At 46.0% G+C, this 21,260-nt stretch overlaps 1 protein-coding gene across 2 annotated transcripts in view; it reads left to right on the forward strand.

The window, feature by feature from the left end:
- Window positions 1-21,260, forward strand: part of btbd9 (BTB (POZ) domain containing 9) — a 265,995-nt gene that overhangs the window by 215,358 nt on the left and 29,377 nt on the right. For both annotated transcript variants that reach the window (XM_063040845.1, XM_063040844.1), the window contains exon 7: window positions 14,388-14,497. In XM_063040845.1, the coding sequence (XP_062896915.1) occupies window positions 14,388-14,497 (110 nt within the window). The remainder of the gene's footprint in view (window positions 1-14,387; window positions 14,498-21,260) is intronic.

A 21,260-nucleotide genomic window follows, 5' to 3' on the forward strand; every position in this document is an offset into this window, starting at 1 on the left:
GGGTTAGATTGATCTTAAAGTAGATTGATCTTAAAAGATCATGACCCATCATGATGGGCTGAAGGGGCAATACTGTGCTGTATTGTTCTATGGTCTCCCTCTCATGAGAAAAATCAAGTGAAGCCCAGCTCTTTGCAGCCATTCTCACTAATCCATCTGTTCCATTCCAACCCCTCCCTCAGTTCGTAAGAATGCAACCAGGCCCCCTGACCTCTGACCCTCTGGTAGTCACTGTTACCCCAACTGGTTTCCTGTAAAGCCAGCCCCCGGACACTGACTGTATGACTAAAACTTCTTCATCAACTGTTCCGTTATACCCACTCCTTCTATCAACCAAAGTCCACCACTCCCCACAAATCCATCAACCCTGTCCCCTCACCACCAACATTGCCCCTCGCCCCTCACCCTTCCATCAACATTTCCCTCACCTCTCTGCTTCCATTATCATCTTCCCCAGCCCTCCCCCTTCCATCATTGTCTCCCCTCACCCCTCCCCTTCCATAAACATCTCCCCTCATCATTCCATCAACATCAACACCCACCCCTCACCTCTCCCCATCAACATCTCCCCTCACCCCTCCCCTTCCATAAACATCTCCCCTCACCATTCCATCAACATCAACACCCACCCCTCACCTCTCCCCCATCAACATCTCCCCTCACCCCTCCCCTTCCATAAACATCTCCCCTCACCATTCCATCAACATCAACACCCATCCCTCACCTCTCCCCCATCAACATCTCCCCTCACCCCTCCCCTTCCATAAACATCTCCCCTCACCCCTCCCCTTCCATGAACATCTCCCCTCACCATTCCATCAACATCAACACCCACCCCTCACCTCTCCCCCATCAACATCTCCCCTCACCTTCCATAAACATCTCCCCTCACCATTTCATCAACATCAACACCCACCCCTCACCTCTCCCCCATCAACATCTCCCCTCACCTTCCATAAATATCTCCCCTCACCATTCCATCAACATCAACACCCACCCCTCACCTCTCCCCATCAACATCTCCCCTCACCCCTCCCCTTCCATAAACATCTCCCCTCACAATTCCATCAACATCGACACCCACTCCTCACCTCTCCCCCATCAACATCTCCCCTCACTGCTCTGCTTCCATAAGCATCTCCCCTCACCCCTCCCCCTTCCATAAACATGTCCACTCTCCTCTTCCCCTTTCATCAACATCTCCCCTCACCATTCCAATGGGCAGTGTGCAGAGAGGGCTCATTTAGGATGGGACTGGGAACCAAGAACATTTGAGGAAGTGAATGGACAGCCTAACAGAATCAAATCATCCCTGCTTTCATATTTCATTCCCCTCTCAAATCACAATAAAGTTCTGTAGCTTTCCTGAGTGCTTGCAGTGGCTGCATACCAGCTCTCTGAGTCATGCACTCGCACACCCAGATCTCTCTGCATCTTAGCATTCTGCAGTCTCTCTCCTTTTAAATAATATGAATAAAGTCAAAATTGAGTTTATTGTCATCTGCACAAGTACATGTATACACAGCACAGTGAAAACCTAACTTGCAGCAACATGGCAGGCATTTATCAAATTTTACGGCATATGCCAATGATATTAAACTTGATTTTGATATAGCATAATATAAACAGCATTCACAAGGAAAACAAAAACTGTATGCAATTTATAGCACTACAGCACAGAAACAGGCCCATCTGCCCATCTAGGCCATGCTGAACTATTGTTTTCCCTGGTCCCTTCGACCCACACCTAGACCATCCATATAAATCAAAACTTCATTTTAATATTGAAATCAAACTCACATCTACCTCTTCTACCAGCAGCTCAAGCCACACTCACACCACCCTCTGAGTGGAGACATTCCCCTCCACGTTCTCCTGAAACATTTCACCTTTTACCACTAATCCATGACCAATTTATACAAGAAGGATTGCAATTCAATCAAAACAAAGTGATCAAAGTACTCATAGGTTTCAACCAAAAACATACAACTCCTTCCCTTCTACAGATATTGTTCAACCTGTTAATTGTTGCTCCAGATTCCAGCATCTGCACTCAATTGTGTCCCTGCCTCCCTGACAGTTTACTTTTCCTGATGCGACAAACGCTCACTTTTCACCACATTATACTGCTTTTGCCCATGCACAAGATCAGTCGAGATCAGTTACCCGGTAGCACAGGCTTAGACAGTCACGTGCTTTTCCCCTTAACCTACTCACGCACAAGATCAGTCGAGATCAGCTGCTCAGTAGCACGAGCTCAGGCAGTCAAGTGCTTTTCCCCTTAACCTACACATGCACAAGATCAGCCAAGATCTGCTGCCTGGTATTGAAGGCTCAGGCAGTCACGTACCTTCTATTACTTCTTTAAAGGTCACAGAGGGCAATGGGATGGCGAATTAAAGTAGCACACAAAATGCTGGACGAAGTCAGCAGGTCAGACAGCATATATTGAAGTGAATAAACAGTCAATATCTTGGACTAAGACCTTTCTTCAGGAATCCTGATCAGGCCATAACATCAACAGTTTATTATGATGGAAATGGATGGACCACTTGAAAAGAGGAATGTGCTATCAGGGTGCTGGTGGATGCAGATACAATTATGAAGTTTAAATAGCTTGTAGATCGACACGTGAATATGCAGGACGTAAAGTGACTGGAGTCCTGTGCAGGCAGAAGGGATTGGTTTAATTTGACATTCTGCTCGGCACAGATATTATGAGCCGAAGGGTTTGTTCCTTTGTTGTACTGTTCTATCCTTTGTGATTGCTTCAGAAAGGACAGTGGCAGCCATTCAGTCAGTAGTGTTCCAGATGATGAGGTGAGGGTGGGGAGTTAGAGTGTGACTGAAACACAGACTGCCCCACTAGTGACTCCAGAACCACCACTGTATATCAGAATCAGGGTTTAATATCACTGACATATGTCGTGAAATTTGTTGTTTTGTGGCAGCAGGTCATTGTAATACATAATTTTTAAAAAACTATAAATTACAATAAGAAATATATTTTCAAAACCTGAAAAAATGAAACAAAAGTAGAGCCAAAAAAAGGGGGAAAAAATGTGAACAGATTTCTGGTGGCAGAGGGGAAAAAGCTGTTGCTAAAACACTGTGGTAAACTTATCGCCTTCAGGGTGCCCTAACAAGCATTAATTCCAGGGACATTCAGGGATGAGTAATGAATGGCCACGTCCCATGGGTAAAGTTAAAAGGTTGCTGTGGTTCTATTCTTTGATATTGGGTGAATGTTGAAAGAGAAGCTTGAGATCAAGAATGTTGCAGGTTGGAAGGTGTGTTGGGAAAGTTCTCAGATAAGGTGCACTGATTCAACGCCTGGGAAACAATGAAGAGGAGATGCACTGATTCAGGACCTGGGAAACAATGAAGAGGATGTGTATTAATTTAAGGCCTAGGAAACAATGAAGAGCGTGTGTACTGATTCAACACCTGGGAAACAATGAAGAGGAGATGCACTGATTCAGGACCTGGGAAACAATGAAGAGGATGTGTATTCATTTAAGGCCTAGGAAACAATGATTGATTTTGAGGTCACAATCCAGAGGGACTGATGAGGCGATGTTGCCTGAAGCAGGTTCAACCATATCATCAGCATGAATCTTGTGGATGTTTTTATGGTTAGTCCCCAGTTATTTGGGTGCTGCAAGTTTGAAGGGAGGGTGGGTTAGGGTGTGGATTGAGAAAGGCTGTTCTGGCAAAGGTGTAAATGATAAGTATGATGCCCTCAAATGTGAAATTTTGAGAGTACACAGTTTGTATCTTCCTATTAGAATAAAAGGCAAGGATAGCAAATTTAGGGAACCTTGGTTTTCAAGAGATTTTGAGGCCCAGATAAGAAATAAAAATGAGGCTCATAGCAGGTATAGGCAGGTAGGAACAAATGAGATATTTGAGTATAAAAAATGCAAGAGAACACTTCTGAAAGAAATCAGGAGAGCTAAAAGAAGGTATGAGGTTCCTCTAGTAGTCAAGGTGAAGGGATTCTGCAGATGGGCTAAGAGCAAAAGGATTGCAAGGGACAAACTTGATTCTCTGGATGATTGGAATGGTAATCTATGCATGCAGCCAAAAGAGATGGGGGAGATCATAGATGGATTTTTTTGCATCTGTATTTATTCAGGAGACAGACACAGAGTCTGTAGAAGTGAGACAAAGCATCAGCGAGGTTGTGGGCCTTGTACAAATTACAGAGCAGGAGCTGTTTGCTGTCTTGAGGCAAATTAGGGTGGGTAAATCCCCAGGACCTGTCAAGGTGTTTCCTGAAACCCTGTGGAGTCAAATGCAGAAACTGCAGGGGCCCTAGCAGAGATATTCTGATCATCCTCAGCGACAGGTAAAGTACCAGGGGATTGAAGAGTAGCTAATGGTATTCTGCTGTTTAAGAAAGACTGTAAGATTAAACCAAGAAATTATAGGTCAGTTATCCTGACATCAGTAGCGGGGAAAGTTATTGGAAGATATGCTAAGGGATGTATGAGTATGTGGATAGACAGGGACCAATTAGGGATAGTCAGCATGGTTTTGTGCATGGTAGGTCATGTCTAACCGTAATGTTTTGAAGAAGTTACCAGGAAAGTTGATGAAGGTAAGTCAATGGATGTTGTCTACATGGACTTCAGCAAGGCAATTGACAAGGTCCCACATGGGAGGTTGGTCAAGAAGTTTCAGTCAGTGAGAACGTGGATAACTGGATCAACAAATTTGTGGATGGCACTGAGATTTGGGAATGTAGTGGAGAGCAAGGAAGACTATCAAAACTTGTAGCAGGATCTGGAGCAGGTGGAAAATTGGGCTGAAAGATGGCAGAGGAATTGAATGCAGGTAACTGTGAGGTGTTACGCTTTGAGAGGGCTAACCATGGTAGGTCTTACATGTGAACAGTAGGGCACTGAGTGCAGTAGAACAGAGGGATTTGGGAATTCAATAAATCATTGCAAGTGACATTACAGGTAAAGAAAGCTTTTGGCACATTGCCCTTCATAGGTCAAAGTATTGAGTACAGGAGTTAAGATATTATGTTGAAGTTGTATTAAGATGTTAGTGAAACCTAATTTGGAGTCTTGTGTGCAGTTTTGGTGTGCAGGAAAGATATAATTAAGATTGAAAGTGTACAGAGAAAATTTACATGGATGTTACTGGAGCTGTAAGACCTGAGTTATAAGGAAAGATTGAATAGGTTTGAACTTTATTCCCTTAAACGTAGAAAATTGAGGGGAGATTTGATGGATGTATACAAAATTATGACAGGTATAGATAGAGTAAATGCACGCAAGCATATTCCTCTGAAGTTGGGCAGAACTACACCTAGAGGTCACAGATAGAGAAGCAGAATGAGACCATTGGTCTATTGAGTCTTCTCTGTCATTTCTCTCTCAGCCCCAATCTCCTACCTTTTCCCCATACAGTATTCCTTCATGCCCTGACTAATCAAGTATCTATCAATCTCTGCCTTAAATATACCCAGTAACTTGGCCTCCACAACGGCCTGTGGCAATGAATTCCACAGCTTCGCCACCCTCTGACTAAAGAAATTCATCCTCATCTCCATTCTAAATGGATGTCTCTATTCTGAGGCCGTATCATCTGGCCTTAGACTTCCCTACCATAGGAAACATCCTCTCCACATCGACTCCCTCTCAAGGCCTTTCAGCAGTCAATAGGTTTCAGTGAGATTCCCCTCCTCATTCTTCTGAATTCTAGTGAGTACAGACCCAGAGCCATCAAACACTCCTCAAATGATAAGCCTTTCAATTCCAGAATAATTTTCATGAACCTCCTTTGAAGCACCTCCAATGTCAGCACATCCTTTCTTAGAATTCCGCTCAACGGCAACCACCTATCAGAGCATTCATGGATGACCTCACAGTCACCACAGAATCAGTCCCAGGCTGCCGGAGGATTCTGCAAGGGCTCGAAAAGCTGGTGGAGTGGGCCCAGATGCGTTTCAAACCTGTCAAATCAAGATCAATGGTGTTGACGAAAGGGAAGGTGGAGAACAAGTTCCGGTTCAGCATCGCAGGCACAGCCATCCCAACCATCACAGGGAAGCCAGTCAAGAGCTTAGGCAAAGTTTTTGACAGCTCTTTAAGGGACACAACATCCATTCAGGCAACCTGCACCGAGTTGGATGGCTGGCCGAAATCTGTGGACAAGTCTGGCCTACCTGGGAAGTTTAAAGCCTGGGTATATCAGCATGGCATTCTTCCCAGAATCCTGTGGCCCCTCCTGGTCTATGCAGTTCCAATCTTGACAGTCAAAACCTTAGAGAGGAGGGTTAGCAACCACCTCAGGAGATGGCTGGGGCTGCCAAAGAGCCTGAGCAGCATCACACTCTATGGACACCACAACAAGCTGCAACTGCCCTTCAAATCCTTGGAGGAAGAATTCAAGGTAACAAGAGCCAGCGAAGTGCTACAGTATAGGGACTCAAGTGACCCGAAGGTGGCTAGAACAGGGATCCAAGTAAGTACTGGCAGGAAGTGGAGGGCAGAGGAAGCTGTTCAGGAGGCAGAGGCTGTGTCACAGAAGGCTGGTGGGAGTGGTCACACAAGGCCGAGCTGGGCTAGGATCTTTTCCAACTCCCCAAATGGACACCAGAGGGAAGGAAAGGCGTCGTCTAGTTCAGGAGGAGGTGAGAGCAGTAGTGGAGGAGATGAGAGCCTGCAAGGTGGTGGGAATGAAGCAACAGGGAGCTTGGACAAGATGGGAGAATGTGGTTGAGAGGAAAGTGACCTGGGCCGATCTTTGGAAAGCCGAACCACACCGCATCCAGTTTCTCATCCAGGCAGTGTACGATGTGCTTCCAAGCCCATCAAACCTGCACACATGGGGCAAGGCAGAGTCATCTGCATGCCACTGTGCCCCAAGCGAGGAACCCTGGAGCACATCCTCAGCGGCTGTGCAAGGGCACTTGGTGAGGGACGGTACAGGTGGAGGCATGATCAGGTCCTGAAGACCATCGCTGAAGCCATCAGCACAGGAATTGAGTGGGCGAAGCGGTCCCAACCCTCCAAGCAGACCATTGCCTTTGTCAGAGCTGGAGAGCAGCCAATACCTGCCAAAAGAACATCTGCAGGCATTCTGACCTCTGCAAGGGACTGGCAGCTGTTGGTGGACCTCGAAGGGCAGCTGAAGTTCCCCAACCATATCGCAGCCACCACCCTGCGACCAGACATTGTCCTAGTGTCTGAGTCTACTAAGCAAGTGGTGCTGTTGGAGCTGACAGCCCTATGGGAAGATAGCTTGGAGGAGGCCTTTGAAAGGAAGCTCTCCAAGTACGCAGGGCTGGTCAGCAACTGTCAGCAGGCTGGATGGAGAGTGAGGTGTCTCCCAGTGGAGATTGGTTGTAGGGGATTCATAGCCGTTCTTTAGTTAGAGCCTTCAGCATTTTAGGCATCGAGGGAGAGAGGAAGAGGAGGGCTATCCGCAATACCACCGATGCGGCAGAGAGGGCCTCAAGATGGCTGTGGCTCAAAAGAGGGGAGCCATGGAGTCATAAGCAGCTAGCCATCTGGACACAAGCTGGGGTCTGATCAGCCTCGGCTGGGTCACCTGGAGGAGGTTGTATGAAGTTGAAAGACCCCAAACACCCGATGATTCCAGGAACATCACTGAAGCTGTGTCCAGAAGCATCAATAGATATATCTACACAGAGATAAGGGACCCAAACCTGCTCACAATACTCCTGGTGAGGCCTCACCACTGCCTTATAAATTCTCAACATCCTTGCTTTTATCTTCTAGTCCTCTCAAAATGAACGCAAACATTGCATTTTCTTTCCTTATCAACAAAGGGTTAACGGTGAAAGGTGAAATGTTGAAGGGGAACATGAGGGGAAACTTCTTCACTCAGACGATGTTGTGAGTATGGAATGAGCAGCCTGCGCAAGTGGTGGATGTGATTTTGTGAAGAGATGTTTGGATAGGTACAGTACATGGATAGGAGGGATATGAAGGTCTATGGTCCAGATAGAGGTTAATGCAACTAGGCAGTTTAAATGATTTGGCACAGACTAGATGGGCTGAAGGGCCTGTTTCTGTTCTGTGGTTTTCTATGATTATATAATTTAAATAGGGTTAGAACTATTGTGCTTCGTCTTGATGAGAAGGTAAGGCGTTGATCTTACACTGTGCATCTTAATGGGTTAAATGTTTATCAGAGAAGTTCACAGCTGGAAACTTACATCCTTATTAATAAGGAGCAAACAGAATGGGAGGCAGAGCAGGATCTGTCTCTGCTGGAAACATAGAAGATAAAAGCTGGATGCACTCAGCAGATCAGGCAGCATCAGCAAGGAGAGAAACAAGAATCGACATTTCAGGTTAAGGACCCTTCATCAGAACTCCAAAGTCAACAGTTAATCAACCAAGTGTCTGAATAGGGAGTAATTACTGCAGGCAGGGAGCTGAGATATCACTGTAGGTTGTCTATAGCTAATATAGGTTGGGAACTGCAAACAGTGTGAAACTGCTTGTGTGGAAACTAAAGTTCAGGTCAACATTTTGGGAGGAGGTGTTGCTTCCTCACTCATGAAGTAAGTGTTTATCCTGTGCTGTAGTGCTGGGTGCATTGGTGTGTATCACAGACTGGGGACAAATTGATAGGGCTGTATAAAATGAGTGAGGGTCTGGGCAGACTGGACAGTGGCAAACTGCCCCATTGGTGAAGAGTTTGAAGACCAAGGTCACAGGTAAACAATAAAAGTGAAGACAAGCGACAGATGAAGAACGTCATTCCGCAGCAACCCTAAAGGAAGAGATAGGCATATAAACAGGCAAGGATGGGGAGATATATGCTTGAAATTGGCATGGTGGTCAGCAGAGATACAATAAGCTGAAGGGCCTCCTATGCTCTTCTATGTGTGTTTGGTTTGTGGAACACACTGCCTACTGGTGTGACAGAGGCAGGTTCCACTGTGGTCTTCAACAGGGAAATGGATACATACAGAATGGAGAAAGTTTGCAAGGTTATGAAGGAGGTGCAGGGTGAAATTAGAGAGTTAATCCGGAGCCGGTGCCAGCACAATGGGCTGAATGGTATCTACCTGTGCTGTAACTGGTCTATGGTCCTATATTTTATAGCAATCCACATTGTGTCTGGAATGCAGTTTGTAGGAGCAGATGGGAAGTAAGACTAGTCTATTATTCTACAAACGTATTTGTAAACCCAGGAAGAAAAATCCAGAGCTGGAGTCCCTAAGACAGTCCTACATTGAGTTTAATGCAGACTGGCAACTCCTGCAGTGCTGAGGGTGCCAAATTGTATCAGTCTCTGCCATACCTTTGGGTTCATCAGATTGCCGGAGAGGGGCAGCTTGCTACATGGACAACAGCTTGCTCTCCATATCGTACTGCCTCGGCTTGCGTATCTAGACAGCTAGAATGCAACATCCATGGTCGCTCCTGACCCACGGAGGCCTCATCATCAGAAGCAGATGGGAAGTAAAACGTCTATTGTTCTATATCCTAGACTGGTCTCCTCTAGCAGTGTTAGACTCTCAGTAGAGAAGGGCACAGTCTAGATTGGTTTCCTCTGGCAGTGGGTCAACTCTGTGTAGAGAAGGGCGCAGTTGAGACTGGTCTCCTCTGGCAGTGGATTGACTCAGTAGAGAAGGGAATATTCTTGACTGGTCTCCTCTAGCAATGGGTTGACTCTCAGAAGAGGAGACTGTCTGGACTGATGTCCTCTGGCAGTGGGTCAACTTCCAGCAGAGAAGGGGATAGTCTAGAGTCTTTACCTCTTGCAGTGGGTAAACTCTCAATTGAGAGGAGAACAGCCTACACTGGTCACCTCTGGCATCAGGTCAATTTTCAGAAGAAATAATCATAGAAAAATGTAATAACCTCCTTGAGAAATTACAGGAGCAGTGGCAATGATTACTAATCACTCCTGACTAATGATTGAATGCTTTGATGAAGTAATGAGGAAGGATGATTAATGAGAAAATGCTGCAAATGCCATCTACGTGGATTTTTACAGAAGGCAGAGCCCACATGAGGCAGGTAAACAAATGTAAGACTCATGACATTATGGCGCCAGTGGCAGTGGGAACTCGAACAGAACCCGAGGAGTATCAAAGAATAAGGAAAGAAATTAAACAAGAAATTAGGAGGGCCAGAAGGAGCCATGATATCTCCTTGGCAAGTAAGTTTAAGACTAATCCCAAAGCATTGATGCAGGTGTCAGGATCAAGAGGGAAACTGGAGAGAGGGTATGTTTACTCAAGTAGGTTTAAGACGAATCCCAAGGCATTTATGGACATGAGGATCAAGAGGATATCTAGAGAGAAGGTAGGCTTACTCAAACACAAAAGAGGGAATCTATGCCTGGAGCTAGAGGTTCTTAATGAGTACTTTGCATCGAAAGGATATGAATTAAGATTAATGAGGGCATGTCTTTGTTAGGAAGAGGGAGCTGTTGGATAGCTTGAAAAACATTGAAGTGGATAAGGTCATGGGGCCTAATGGGAATCTCTCCAAGGAGAAGATTGCTGGGGTCCTGATGGAGTCCTTGCACCATTTTTGCTTCAGGTGAGGTACCAGAAGACTGCAGAATAGTAATGCTGTTCCTCTGTTTAAGAAAGGCATCAGAGACAGCCCAGGAAATTATAGGCTGATGAGTCTTCCATTTGTTGTAGGAGATTATTGGAGAAGATTTTAAGGGATAGGATATATCAGATTTGGAAAAGCATGCACTTATTTGAGATTGATAGTATGGTTAGGTGCAGAGCAGGTCATGTCTTACAAACTTGATTGAGGAGATGATGACCGTGATCGATGAGGGTATGGCAGTGAATGTCTTAAATATGGACTTCAGTCAAGCATTTAACAAGGTCCCTCGTAGAGACTGATCCTGAAGATTGAATCACATGTTGAGGTTGTCAGAGAGTAATGGTAGAGGCCAAACAAACTTTGATTGTTTTCTCTGGAGCATCGGAAGCTATGGTATGACCTGACAGAGTCTGGTTTCCAGGTGGAAATGTGAAACACTAGAGAGCATGGCCTTACGGTGAGAAGGAGAAAGTTTAAAGGAGGTATTCAGAGCAAATCTTTTTTACACAGAGAATGGTAGGTGTGTAGATTAGTCTGCAAGGGGAAGAGTAAAAACGGGTATGACAGTAACACTTGTCAGTATTTAGATGAAGGGACTGGGCCCACGTGCTAGTACATGGGGTTGGTGGGGGTCATCATAGTTAGTGCGAAAACGCTCCATGAAATTGGTGAGTGGGGGTGAGGGTGGCAGGGTGAATGACAGCTTCCCTTACACTACAACATGAGTTTCAAATTTTGGGGCTTGACGGTGGTTGACATTTGTTGTTTTTGAGTAACGGAGGTAGAACATAGAGCAGTACAGCATGGTAGCAGGCTCTTTGGCCTACAATGCTGTGCCAGATGAATAAAACATCTAAATTATACTAACCTCTTCTGCCTGCAAAATGTCTCTGTCCTTCCATTCTCTGGACATTTGTGTGCCTGTCCTGTGCAGGTGAGTTGCCTTAGTCAACTGCTGCAGTTGCGCTGGTGAAGATGCTTCCGCACTGCTGTCAGGAAGGAAGTGCCACGATTCGCACCCTCTGGCATTGAAAGAATAGTGATATATTCCCAGGTGTGCAACTTGGAGGGGACCCTGCCGCCGGAGGTGTTCCCTGCACTGCTGCTTGTCCTTGACAGAGGAGGTGCATTGTAGATGCCACTACGCACCAGTGATGGAGGTAGCAGGTACCGAATGGGGTGCATGGTGTAGAACTTGTGTGTTGGAGGAGTATTCCACCAGACGGTGGAGAGCACTCTCATGCACTAACCCTCAACTTCAAAACCTCTTTCAACAAGAAGCATGAGGGCAATGGGTCCAGGGGAACACCACCATCTGCAGCTTCCTCTCCAAACTAGGGACCAAGCCATCTTGGAAAAGTCATCTGAAACTCCCTTTTGTGCTCCCTCATCGTCTGGGATTTCCTCCCCTGATCCCTCATCATCTGGGACTCCCTCCCCTGATCACTCATCATCTGCGACTCTCTCCCATGATCCATCATCGTCTGGGTCTCCCTCCCCTGATTCCTGATCCTCTGCAACTCCCTCCCATGATCCCTCATCATCTAGGACTCCCTGTCATGATCCCTCATTGTTTCAGACTCCATTCTGTGATCCCTCATCATCTGTGTCTCCCTCTCCCGATCCCTCATCATCTGGGACTCTCTCACCTGATTCCTCATCATGTGGGACTCCCTCCCCTGATTCCTCATCCTCTGCAACTCCCTACCATGATCCCTCATCATCTAGGACTCATGATCCCTCATTGTTTTAGACTCCATCCTGTGATCCCTCATCATCTGGGGCTCCCTCAAAATCCTACATTGTCTGGGACTACCTCCCCTGATTCCTCATCACCTGGGACTCCTTCCCCAGATCCCTCATCGTCTAAGACTCCCTCCCCAGATCACTCATAGTCTGTGACTCCCTCCCCTGGTCCCTCGGCGTCTGTGACTCCCTCCCCGATCCCTCATCGTCTGCGACTCCCTCCCCTGATCCCTCATCATCTGGGATTCCGTCCCCAGATCCCTCATAGTCTGCAACTCCCTCCCCTGATCCACCATCATCTGCGACACACTGCCCTGATCCATCATCGTCTGCGACTCCCTCCCATGATCCATCATCATCTGCGACTCCCTCCCCTGATCCCTCATCGTCCAGGACTCCCTCACCTGATCCCTCATCGTCCAGGGCTCCCTCTCCTGATCCCTCATCGTCCAGGACTCCCTCCCCTGATCTCTCATCGTCTAGCACTCCCTCCCCCAATCCCTCATTGTCCAGGGCTCCGTCTCATGATCCCTCATCGTCCAGAACTCCCTTCCCCGCAGCACTGTGAAGTGACATTTAAGCTTGCATTTTAAACAAAAGCCAGCAGGACAGGAGCTGAGTGATTCAATTAGTTGCTCTTACTTTCCAGCACCCAAATGATGAGCCAGTTCTCAGCCTCCTGGTGTGTAACTGTTCACTGGCTCTGCTCTGGTTTCTGTCATTTTGCTGTTTGGTTTGTTGACTAGCTGCTAATCCTCATGGTCGCAGGCACCGCTGGATACTTAAACGTTAAGGGAATGGGAGGCAATGGCTGCATGGATCAGACACAGCCACCCTTTACTGTCATCCATGTGCCTATCTGAGTTCCTTAGGGGCATTTAAGAAAATCTTAGATAGGATGATAGAAAAATGGAGGACTATGTAGGAGGGAAGGATTAGATTGCTCTTAGAGTACTTTGAAACAGAGACAAAGAGGAAATTCTTTAGCCACAGGCTGGTGAATCTGTGGAATTCATTGCCACAGAAGGCTATGGAGACCAAGTCATTGAATATATTTAAGGCGGAGGTTGATAGGTTCTTGATTAGAAGAGGGCATCAAAAGTTATGGGGCGAAAGCCAGAGGTTGGGGTTGAGAGGGGTAATAAGGAGACCTAATAAGTAGCCTAATTCTGCTTCTATGTCTTATAGTTTTATGGTCTAAAAGATCGGCACCACATTGTCGGTCAAAGGGCCTGTACTGTGCTGTAGTATTATATTTTCTATGTCAGTATCACAGAATGATAGAACAAGGTAAGGCGCTGAAAGATCTTCAGAGCTTCTCTTTCTCACCTCTGTCCTTCCACATTTGTGAATGACACTGAAAACACTCAGCAGGTCAGCCAGCATCTGTGGGAAGGGAAACTGAGTGAATCCCAGAAATGACATGGAGACAGAAGGATCTTGCCAAGCTGCAGCGAGAGTTGTATTGGGGGGTGGGGGGAGAGGTGGGTGGGAATGACCATGGGGGTAAGCTGTAACCAGGGTTATTTAGCCATTGAGAGAACAGGAGCATCTAGGGAGTGAGAACATCAGTAAAAGTATGTATGAATTGTGAAGTGCAGAGTAGGAAAGTGTGTTCAGCAGGTCAGGCTCTCTGTCCTGCAGAGCCAACAGAAGGACGTTGGAGCTGTGAAATGCAGAGTAGGAGGGTGTGTCCGGCAAATCAGGTTCTGTATGCCCTGCAGTGCCAGCAGAAGAAAATGAAAAGCAAAACAGACAATCCTGACAGAGAAATCATGTTGCCTGAAGTTGCAGAATTCAACAGTAAGTCAAGGTGCCCAGATAGAAGATGAGAGGCTGTCCCTTGAGCTTGCTTTATGGCCATTATAACCGTCTGAAAGTCAGAGTAGGAGAGAGAATTCAAGTGGCTGCAACCGGAAGTTCATGGCAACCCCTGCAGACTGATTTAGATTTCAGATTCCTAAATGCAATTTTCATTTTCCAATATTAATTCTTTAGGAGCAGGCTGTCGTCAGGAGGTCTGCAAGAATCTCAGACCAATGTTTTTCTGATGCTGAGCTGATTTCTTTACAGATATATTCGCATTGTTGGGACGCACAACACAGTGAACAAGGTTTTCCACTTGGTGTCCTTTGAATGCATGTACAGCAACAAGCCCTTCTTACTGGACTCAGGTTTGCTGGGTAAGATGCTTTTTACTCACTTGTGCTTCTCTTCATTAGGTTTTGTTATCACTGCTGCATCTGAACCAAGCTATTCACAACCTTAAGGTCCAAGGTGACCCCAGAATAGTTTCATTCCTTACTAAGGCTAGCTTTGTACCACCACCCACATCCATCCATGCCTATGGCACTTCTGCATTGAGGAATGCCGAAGATCTCCATGGTCCTAAAACCCTGGTTTTGGTCGCCACACTGCAGAGAGTGCAGAGGAGATTCACCAGGATGTTGCCTGGAATAGGGCTGGGGTGGGACTATGGGTATAAGGAGAGATTGTATAGGCTGGTCACAAACGAGAGAAAATCGGCAGACGTTGCGAATCCGAGCAATACACACAAAATACTGGAGGAGCTCAGCAGGCCAAACAGCATCTGTGGAAAAGAGTAGACAGTTGACGTTTTGGGCCAAGACCTTCACTAGGATAGACTGGCTGTATTCTCACTAGAATGCAGGAGGCTGATGGTGACCTTATAGAGGTCTATAAATAATGAGGAATTAAATTATGAGATAGTATAGAAAGTGTTTTTTTCCCCCAGGATAGGGCAGGCTTGAACTTAAAGAGCAGATGTTCAGAGCGAGAGGAGAGAAATGAAAGGATAGTGGTTACCTGGAATGAGCTGCACAGGCAAAGTTTAAAAGGCATTTGGACAGTTTCTTGGATGAGAAAGGCAAAGAGGGATACAAACCCATTGCAGGAAAATTGGACTTGTGCATTTGGGCATCCTGGTCGGCACAGACAAGGTGGGCCGAGAGGACCCGTTCCTGTGCTGGAGGATTGTTCAACTCTCATTGACCAATTCACCAAGCCCCAGACTCATGGTCACGCAAAGCCTCATTTCAAACATTCTCACCCCTGTTTCTTTGCTTGAGTCCTCTCTCACTGATGAAAAAGTTGAGGCAAACCTCAAAGTTAAAGTGAGCGAGTCCAGAAGTCAACACAGACAGGGGCAGGACAGGAAGTGACAGACTGAACTGCATTTATTTCAATGCATGGAGTCTGAAAGGTAAGGCAGGTGAACACAGGGCATGGATCAGAATCAGATTTATTATCACCGATATATGTCTAAAAATGTTGTTTTACTGCAGTACAAAACATAAAATTACTATAAGTTACAAAATAAATAAATAGTGTAAAAGAATGGGGTTCACGGATGTTTGTGGGTTCATGGACCGTTCATAAATCTGATGGCAGAGGGAAGGAAGCTGTTTCTGAAGACAGCTCCCTAATGGTAGCTGTTGTAGAAAATGGTTCAGGGAGGAGCAGGACTGGCAGCTCAGTGTTTTGGGCTACAGTTGCTGCAGGGGTGATAGAAATAGAAATGGAGTTAAGAGAGGAAAAGGAGTTGTGTTTCTGCTTTGGAAGAGCATCACAACCATAGTTAGGGAGGATATTTCTGGGGGATGAATCCAGTGAGACTACATAGTTGGAACTTGGAAACAAAAGGGAATTATCACATTTTTGGGGTTACACGAATGACCCTAGTATGAGGCCCTCCATTGATCGAGGTCGACCATGGATGTTGCATCCTAGCTGTCTCCGTGATACGCAAGCCAAGGCAGTACAATGTGGAGAGCAAGCTGTTGCCCATGCAGCAGGCTCCCTCCCTCCACGCAGCTGATGAATCCAAACGATCAGCAGAGACTGATTTAGTTTGGCACTAGCCGTGTTTCAGGAGTTGCCTGTCAGCATTGAACTCAACATTGGAACTGCCTTGGAGATTCCAGCTCCAGATTTTTCCTTCAGGTTTACTCCTGAAACCTTCCCCATATAGCCACATGTTAGTGGAAGTTTGAGATCAGAATTTCTTTCTCTTAGATGAATTGTCAAACCGGCCCAAAGTAAGTGGTTTTAAGATGCCAATAACACACCTTTGCCCCTTCTGCTGTCAGTAGAAACTGTTCTGTGGGTTTAGTAGCTAAGCATACGTTAAGACCAGGAGTTGGACTTGTTTATCAGAGGGTACTTGAGATGCATGCCATTGGGAGCATTTAATAGGTAGTGGGAGCGCATCCCCGCTACCGTCCCCGGCTATGAAATCTTAAGGAACCAGCATTCAGTAAGAAATGGGGAGCAAATATCTAGAGAGGTCACAGAGAGCTTCAAAAACAATAGGGTTTTAATAGTAGGTGATATTTAACCTTTCTCATATTGAGAAGGAATGCCACTGTGCCAGGGGATTCAGTGGGTGGCAATCTGTTGAGTGCGTCTGGATTTTCTGCAGCAATATGTAGATGGCTCTTCTAAAGAGAGGGCATCACTGAAACTCCTGTTGGGAAATGATTTAAGTGTCAATGGGGGAGTACTTCAGCACTGCTGACTGTAATTCTATTAGTTTTTAAATAGTTCTCGAAAAAGACAGGATTGAAGTGAAAGAGAGGAGATGATGAAGTGATTTAATAGGGCATGAAGTCAGGTGCTGCTGACCAGCTAATAACATGCAGTCAGCCTGAATACAGAAGGCGACAGAGAAGTAAGAGCGAGAGAGAGAGGATATGAATGCATACAGGTAAATAGGAATATCAATCACAACAGAGTAACAAGCTCTTCGATCCATTGTGTTAGTATTGGCCAACAATCACCCATCCACCTTCCAGCATTCAGACTCTTTCTTTCCATCACTTAATGATCCAAGAGCAAAAACAGATGCTTCTTATTTACTGTGAGAGCCTCTGACACCACCATCCTCTCAGACAGTGCGTTTGAGATTCCACCCTCTCCCTAAACCCATGCCCTCTTGTTTTAGATGCAACTGCTATGGGGAAAGGTCTCTTACTGAAGGTGTACACTAATTATGTTCCTCATTATTTTACACACCTCTATCAGGTACCCTCTCAGCTTCCTCAGCTCCAAGGAAAACAAACCCCAGGCTCTCTAGTCTCTCCTCATAACTAAAGGCCTCCATGTCAGGGAACATCCTGGTGAATCTCCCTTGCACTCCCTCCAGTGCAGTCCCAACATTCCTGCAGTGTAAGTTAGCAGAATTGCACACAGTACTGTCATCATTATGTGCAGTGTCACACACAGTATCATCATCATTATTATATACCATATCACACACTGTTCCAAAGGTTGCACCATAATATCTCAGCTATGCCCCAGCAAATGAGACATGCTTCACACTTGCTGTCTTTGGTAGCTTATCCACCTGGAAAGATAGGATTTATTTAAGATAACAAATTCACCAAGTCTAGATGGAAAACATCAGAAGTTTCTGAAGAAAGCAAGGATGAAAATCACAGAAGCCTTGGCCGTAATCGCCCATTTCTCATTGGAAATTGGAATGGTGCCAGAGGGATTGGAGGTTAGAAACAGATCAAACACAGACCCACTGTGAGGAAAGTTCTTGGGATAGTAACCCAAGACAAAACAAAATGTTAATTGGACATGTGGATTATAAAAGGAGCATTAGCTCAAAGGTTTTAGAAGTAACTCCAGTTTAACTGACAGCATTGGGAAACTTACAAAGTGGCACAACTAGAATAATGCAGTCAGTGTCTTTGGGAAGACTTTGCAGAGTGTGCTATATTGCTGGCTTGTCAGCAAAATGGAATCCTTTAGCATAGGAGGAACAGCGGCAGTGTGTGTTTGAAACTGGATACACTTACAAGGAATAGTAGCTCCACAGGCTGCAGAAAGGTGTGCAATGGACTTCCCCCGGTGGCAGTGTGGGTCTGAAACTGGAGACGGTTGTTCCCTTGGCTGCAGAAAGGTATGCAATAGACTTCCCTCAGCATCAGCAGTACAATCGCTGCTCTCACTAATGAGTATTGAAAGTCTGGCTTTGAAGTAGGATTTACAGGTGATATAAAATTTGAATGTGTGGTAAACAATGAGAAAGCTGGTAATGGACATAATGTGGGAAAAGAAGGCACGTGGCAGGTGTAATTTAACACAGAGAAGTGCAATGTGATGCATGTTGGTGGGGAGAACAGGTTAGGCAACGTGATGAGAAAGGTGCAATGTTTAAGGAGTTGCAGGAACACACAGACCTGGGGGTGTTGGTGCCTGGATCATTGAAATTGCTGGCAGACTGAAGCCACAAAAGCAATATGTAGATCTTGTCTAACCAGCAGAGAGTCCAAAACCACAAAACTACTGTTCAATGGCAAACACTGCTTCATTGTGGCCAGTCTGGGCATGCAGTCAAAATGGTAAAAAGGTCTCAGAGGGTGCAGAAAAATTTACAATTCCATTCATAGGGAGAACAGAGAAGTAGGTGGCAGTGATCAGAATTATGAAGGATTCCAAAAAGTATGTAAAGACAAGCTGTTTCTATTGAGAAGGTCAGGAGCCCAGGCATCAGTGATAGCAAAGGTCATCAATTGCATTCAGAGTTCTAGAGGAGCTAGCTGCTGAGGTGTGGCTGTAATCGTGACTTGGGTAGACAAAACTGCCCAGCGCATCACTAACACCAAGGACCTATGTGCAAAAAGGTCCAGCAATATCATGAAGGACTCCACCCACCCTGCTCGTGAACTGTTTGTCCCACTCCCACCAGGAAGGAGGCTATGTTGCATCCATGCCAGGACCACCAGACTCAAAAACAGTTACTTTCCCCAAGTAGCAAGGCTGATTAACACCTCCACCCACTAACCCACCTCACCACACCCCCAAACACCACTACTTTATCATTTCCTGGCAGTCACCTTATGTACAAACAGTTCTGTGTTTGGTGTCACTTTATGGACATACAGTACAAGCCATCTATATACTGTATATAAGCTATCTTATGTATTTTTATTTATTGTGGTTTTTTATTGGTTCTTTATCTTATTTTTTTTTCTGTGTTGCATCGGATCTGAAGAAATAATTATTTCAATCTTTACAAGTGTGCAAAGGAAATAACATTAAACAGTCTTGCATTTTGAAAGTGGCCAGTACAGTTGTAAGGAGCAGTGGATCACTTGGTTTGTATCAGGTTACACTAGTAAAAGGAATCCAGGGACATGGGTGCTGGAATCTGTAGTGATAGGAGGATTGAATTGAGTGAGGGGGGTAAGAGGGGAGTAAACCATGAGAAAGAAACTCATGTAGGTGGGTGAGGTGCAGGTGGGACCGGGTGGGTGAGGATAACATCTACTTAATAGGCGGAGAAGGGATGGAAAAGGTGAACAAAGTCAACAATTTTATCAACTTACAAACAAGAGAAAATCTGCAGATGCTGGAAATCCTAAGCAACATGCACAAAATGCTGGAGGAACTCAGCAGGCCAGGCAGCATCTATGGAAAAAAGCACAGTCAACATTTTGGGCCGAAACCCTTTGGCAGGACTGGAGGAAGGAAAGCTGAGGAGTAGATTTGAAAGGTGAGGGAAGGGGAGAGAGAGGATCGCCAGGGAATAGGTGAAACTTGGAGGGTGAGGGATGAAGCAAAGAACTAGGAAGTTGATTGATGAAAGAGACAGAAGGCCATGGAAGAAAGAAAAAAGGGTGGGGGGGGAATCACCAGACGGAGGCAATGGCCAGACAAGGAGATAACATGAGAGAGGGACAAGGGGATGGAAACTGGTAAAGGGGGTGGGGGTGGGGGGAGGCATTACTGGAAGTTGAGAAATCGATGTTCATGTCATCAGCCTGGAGCCTACCCAAACAGAATATAACGTGTTGTTTCTCCAACCTAAGTGCGACCTTATCCCGACAGTGGAGGAGACCATGGATGGACATATCGGAATGGGAATGGGAAGTGGAAATAAAGTGGGTGGCCACTGGGAGATCCCACTTGTTTCGGCAGACAGAGCGTAGATGCTTGACAAAGTGGTCTCCCAATCCACATCGAGTCTCACCGATATGCAAGAAACCGCACCGGCTTATCAACTTTGCCACCGACTTCCACCCTGCCCTCACATTCATCAATTCACCTAGACTAATTTTAAATTGTCTGTCCCTTTGCTAGATCTCTCTGTCTCCACCTCAAGAGACAAGCTTACCCACTGATGTCTATTATAAAAACACCCACTCCCACCCTGTCCAGAGTAAGGATACTATCCCCTTCTCTCAATCTCTCTGTTTCCATTGCATCTGCTCTCAGAATGTGGCTTTCTTTTCCAGAAGACCTGAAATATCCTCCTCTTCCAGAACTACAATGGAGATCGAGCCCTCTGGGTCCTCACCTCTCACCCCTTCTGTCTCCACATCTAACATGTCATCCTTCACCACTTCCACCAGCTACAATGTGATCCTACCACCAGCCACCTCTTCCCCCACCCCCACCCTTCTTGTGGCTTTCCTCAGGGACCATTCTCTCCATGACTGCCTGGCCCCTCACCCTCTTCACCTACCATTCTCCATCGCCACTTTCCTCTGTAACCATAGGTGATGTAACAACTGTTCCTACTCCTCCTCCCTCATCGCTATCCAGTGTCTGAAACAACTCTGCCAGGTGAAGGAGAGATTCACAAGAGAATCCTCCAGCCTGGCTGACTGCATTTGGTGTTCATGATGTGGCCTCCTTTACATATGTTTGACCAAGTACAGACTAGGCAACCATTTTGCAAAGCACCTATCCCCAGCTCCCAGTTGCAAGCTTTTTCAGCTCCTTTTCCCATTCCCACACTGATAAGTCTGTCCTCAGCCTCCTCTACTATCCCTAACTCTCAGTTACAAGCTATTTCAACTCCCCCCATTCCCACACTGACCCATCTGACCTCTGCCTCCTCCACTGTCAGAGTGAGGGCAGACACAAGCAAGTAGAGCAACAGTGATTTAATGGGTCTTTTTCAGGTGGGGA

This window comes from Mobula hypostoma, chromosome 2 (assembly GCF_963921235.1).
Source record: "Mobula hypostoma chromosome 2, sMobHyp1.1, whole genome shotgun sequence".
In the NCBI taxonomy this organism is placed as follows: Eukaryota; Metazoa; Chordata; class Chondrichthyes; order Myliobatiformes; family Myliobatidae; genus Mobula; species Mobula hypostoma.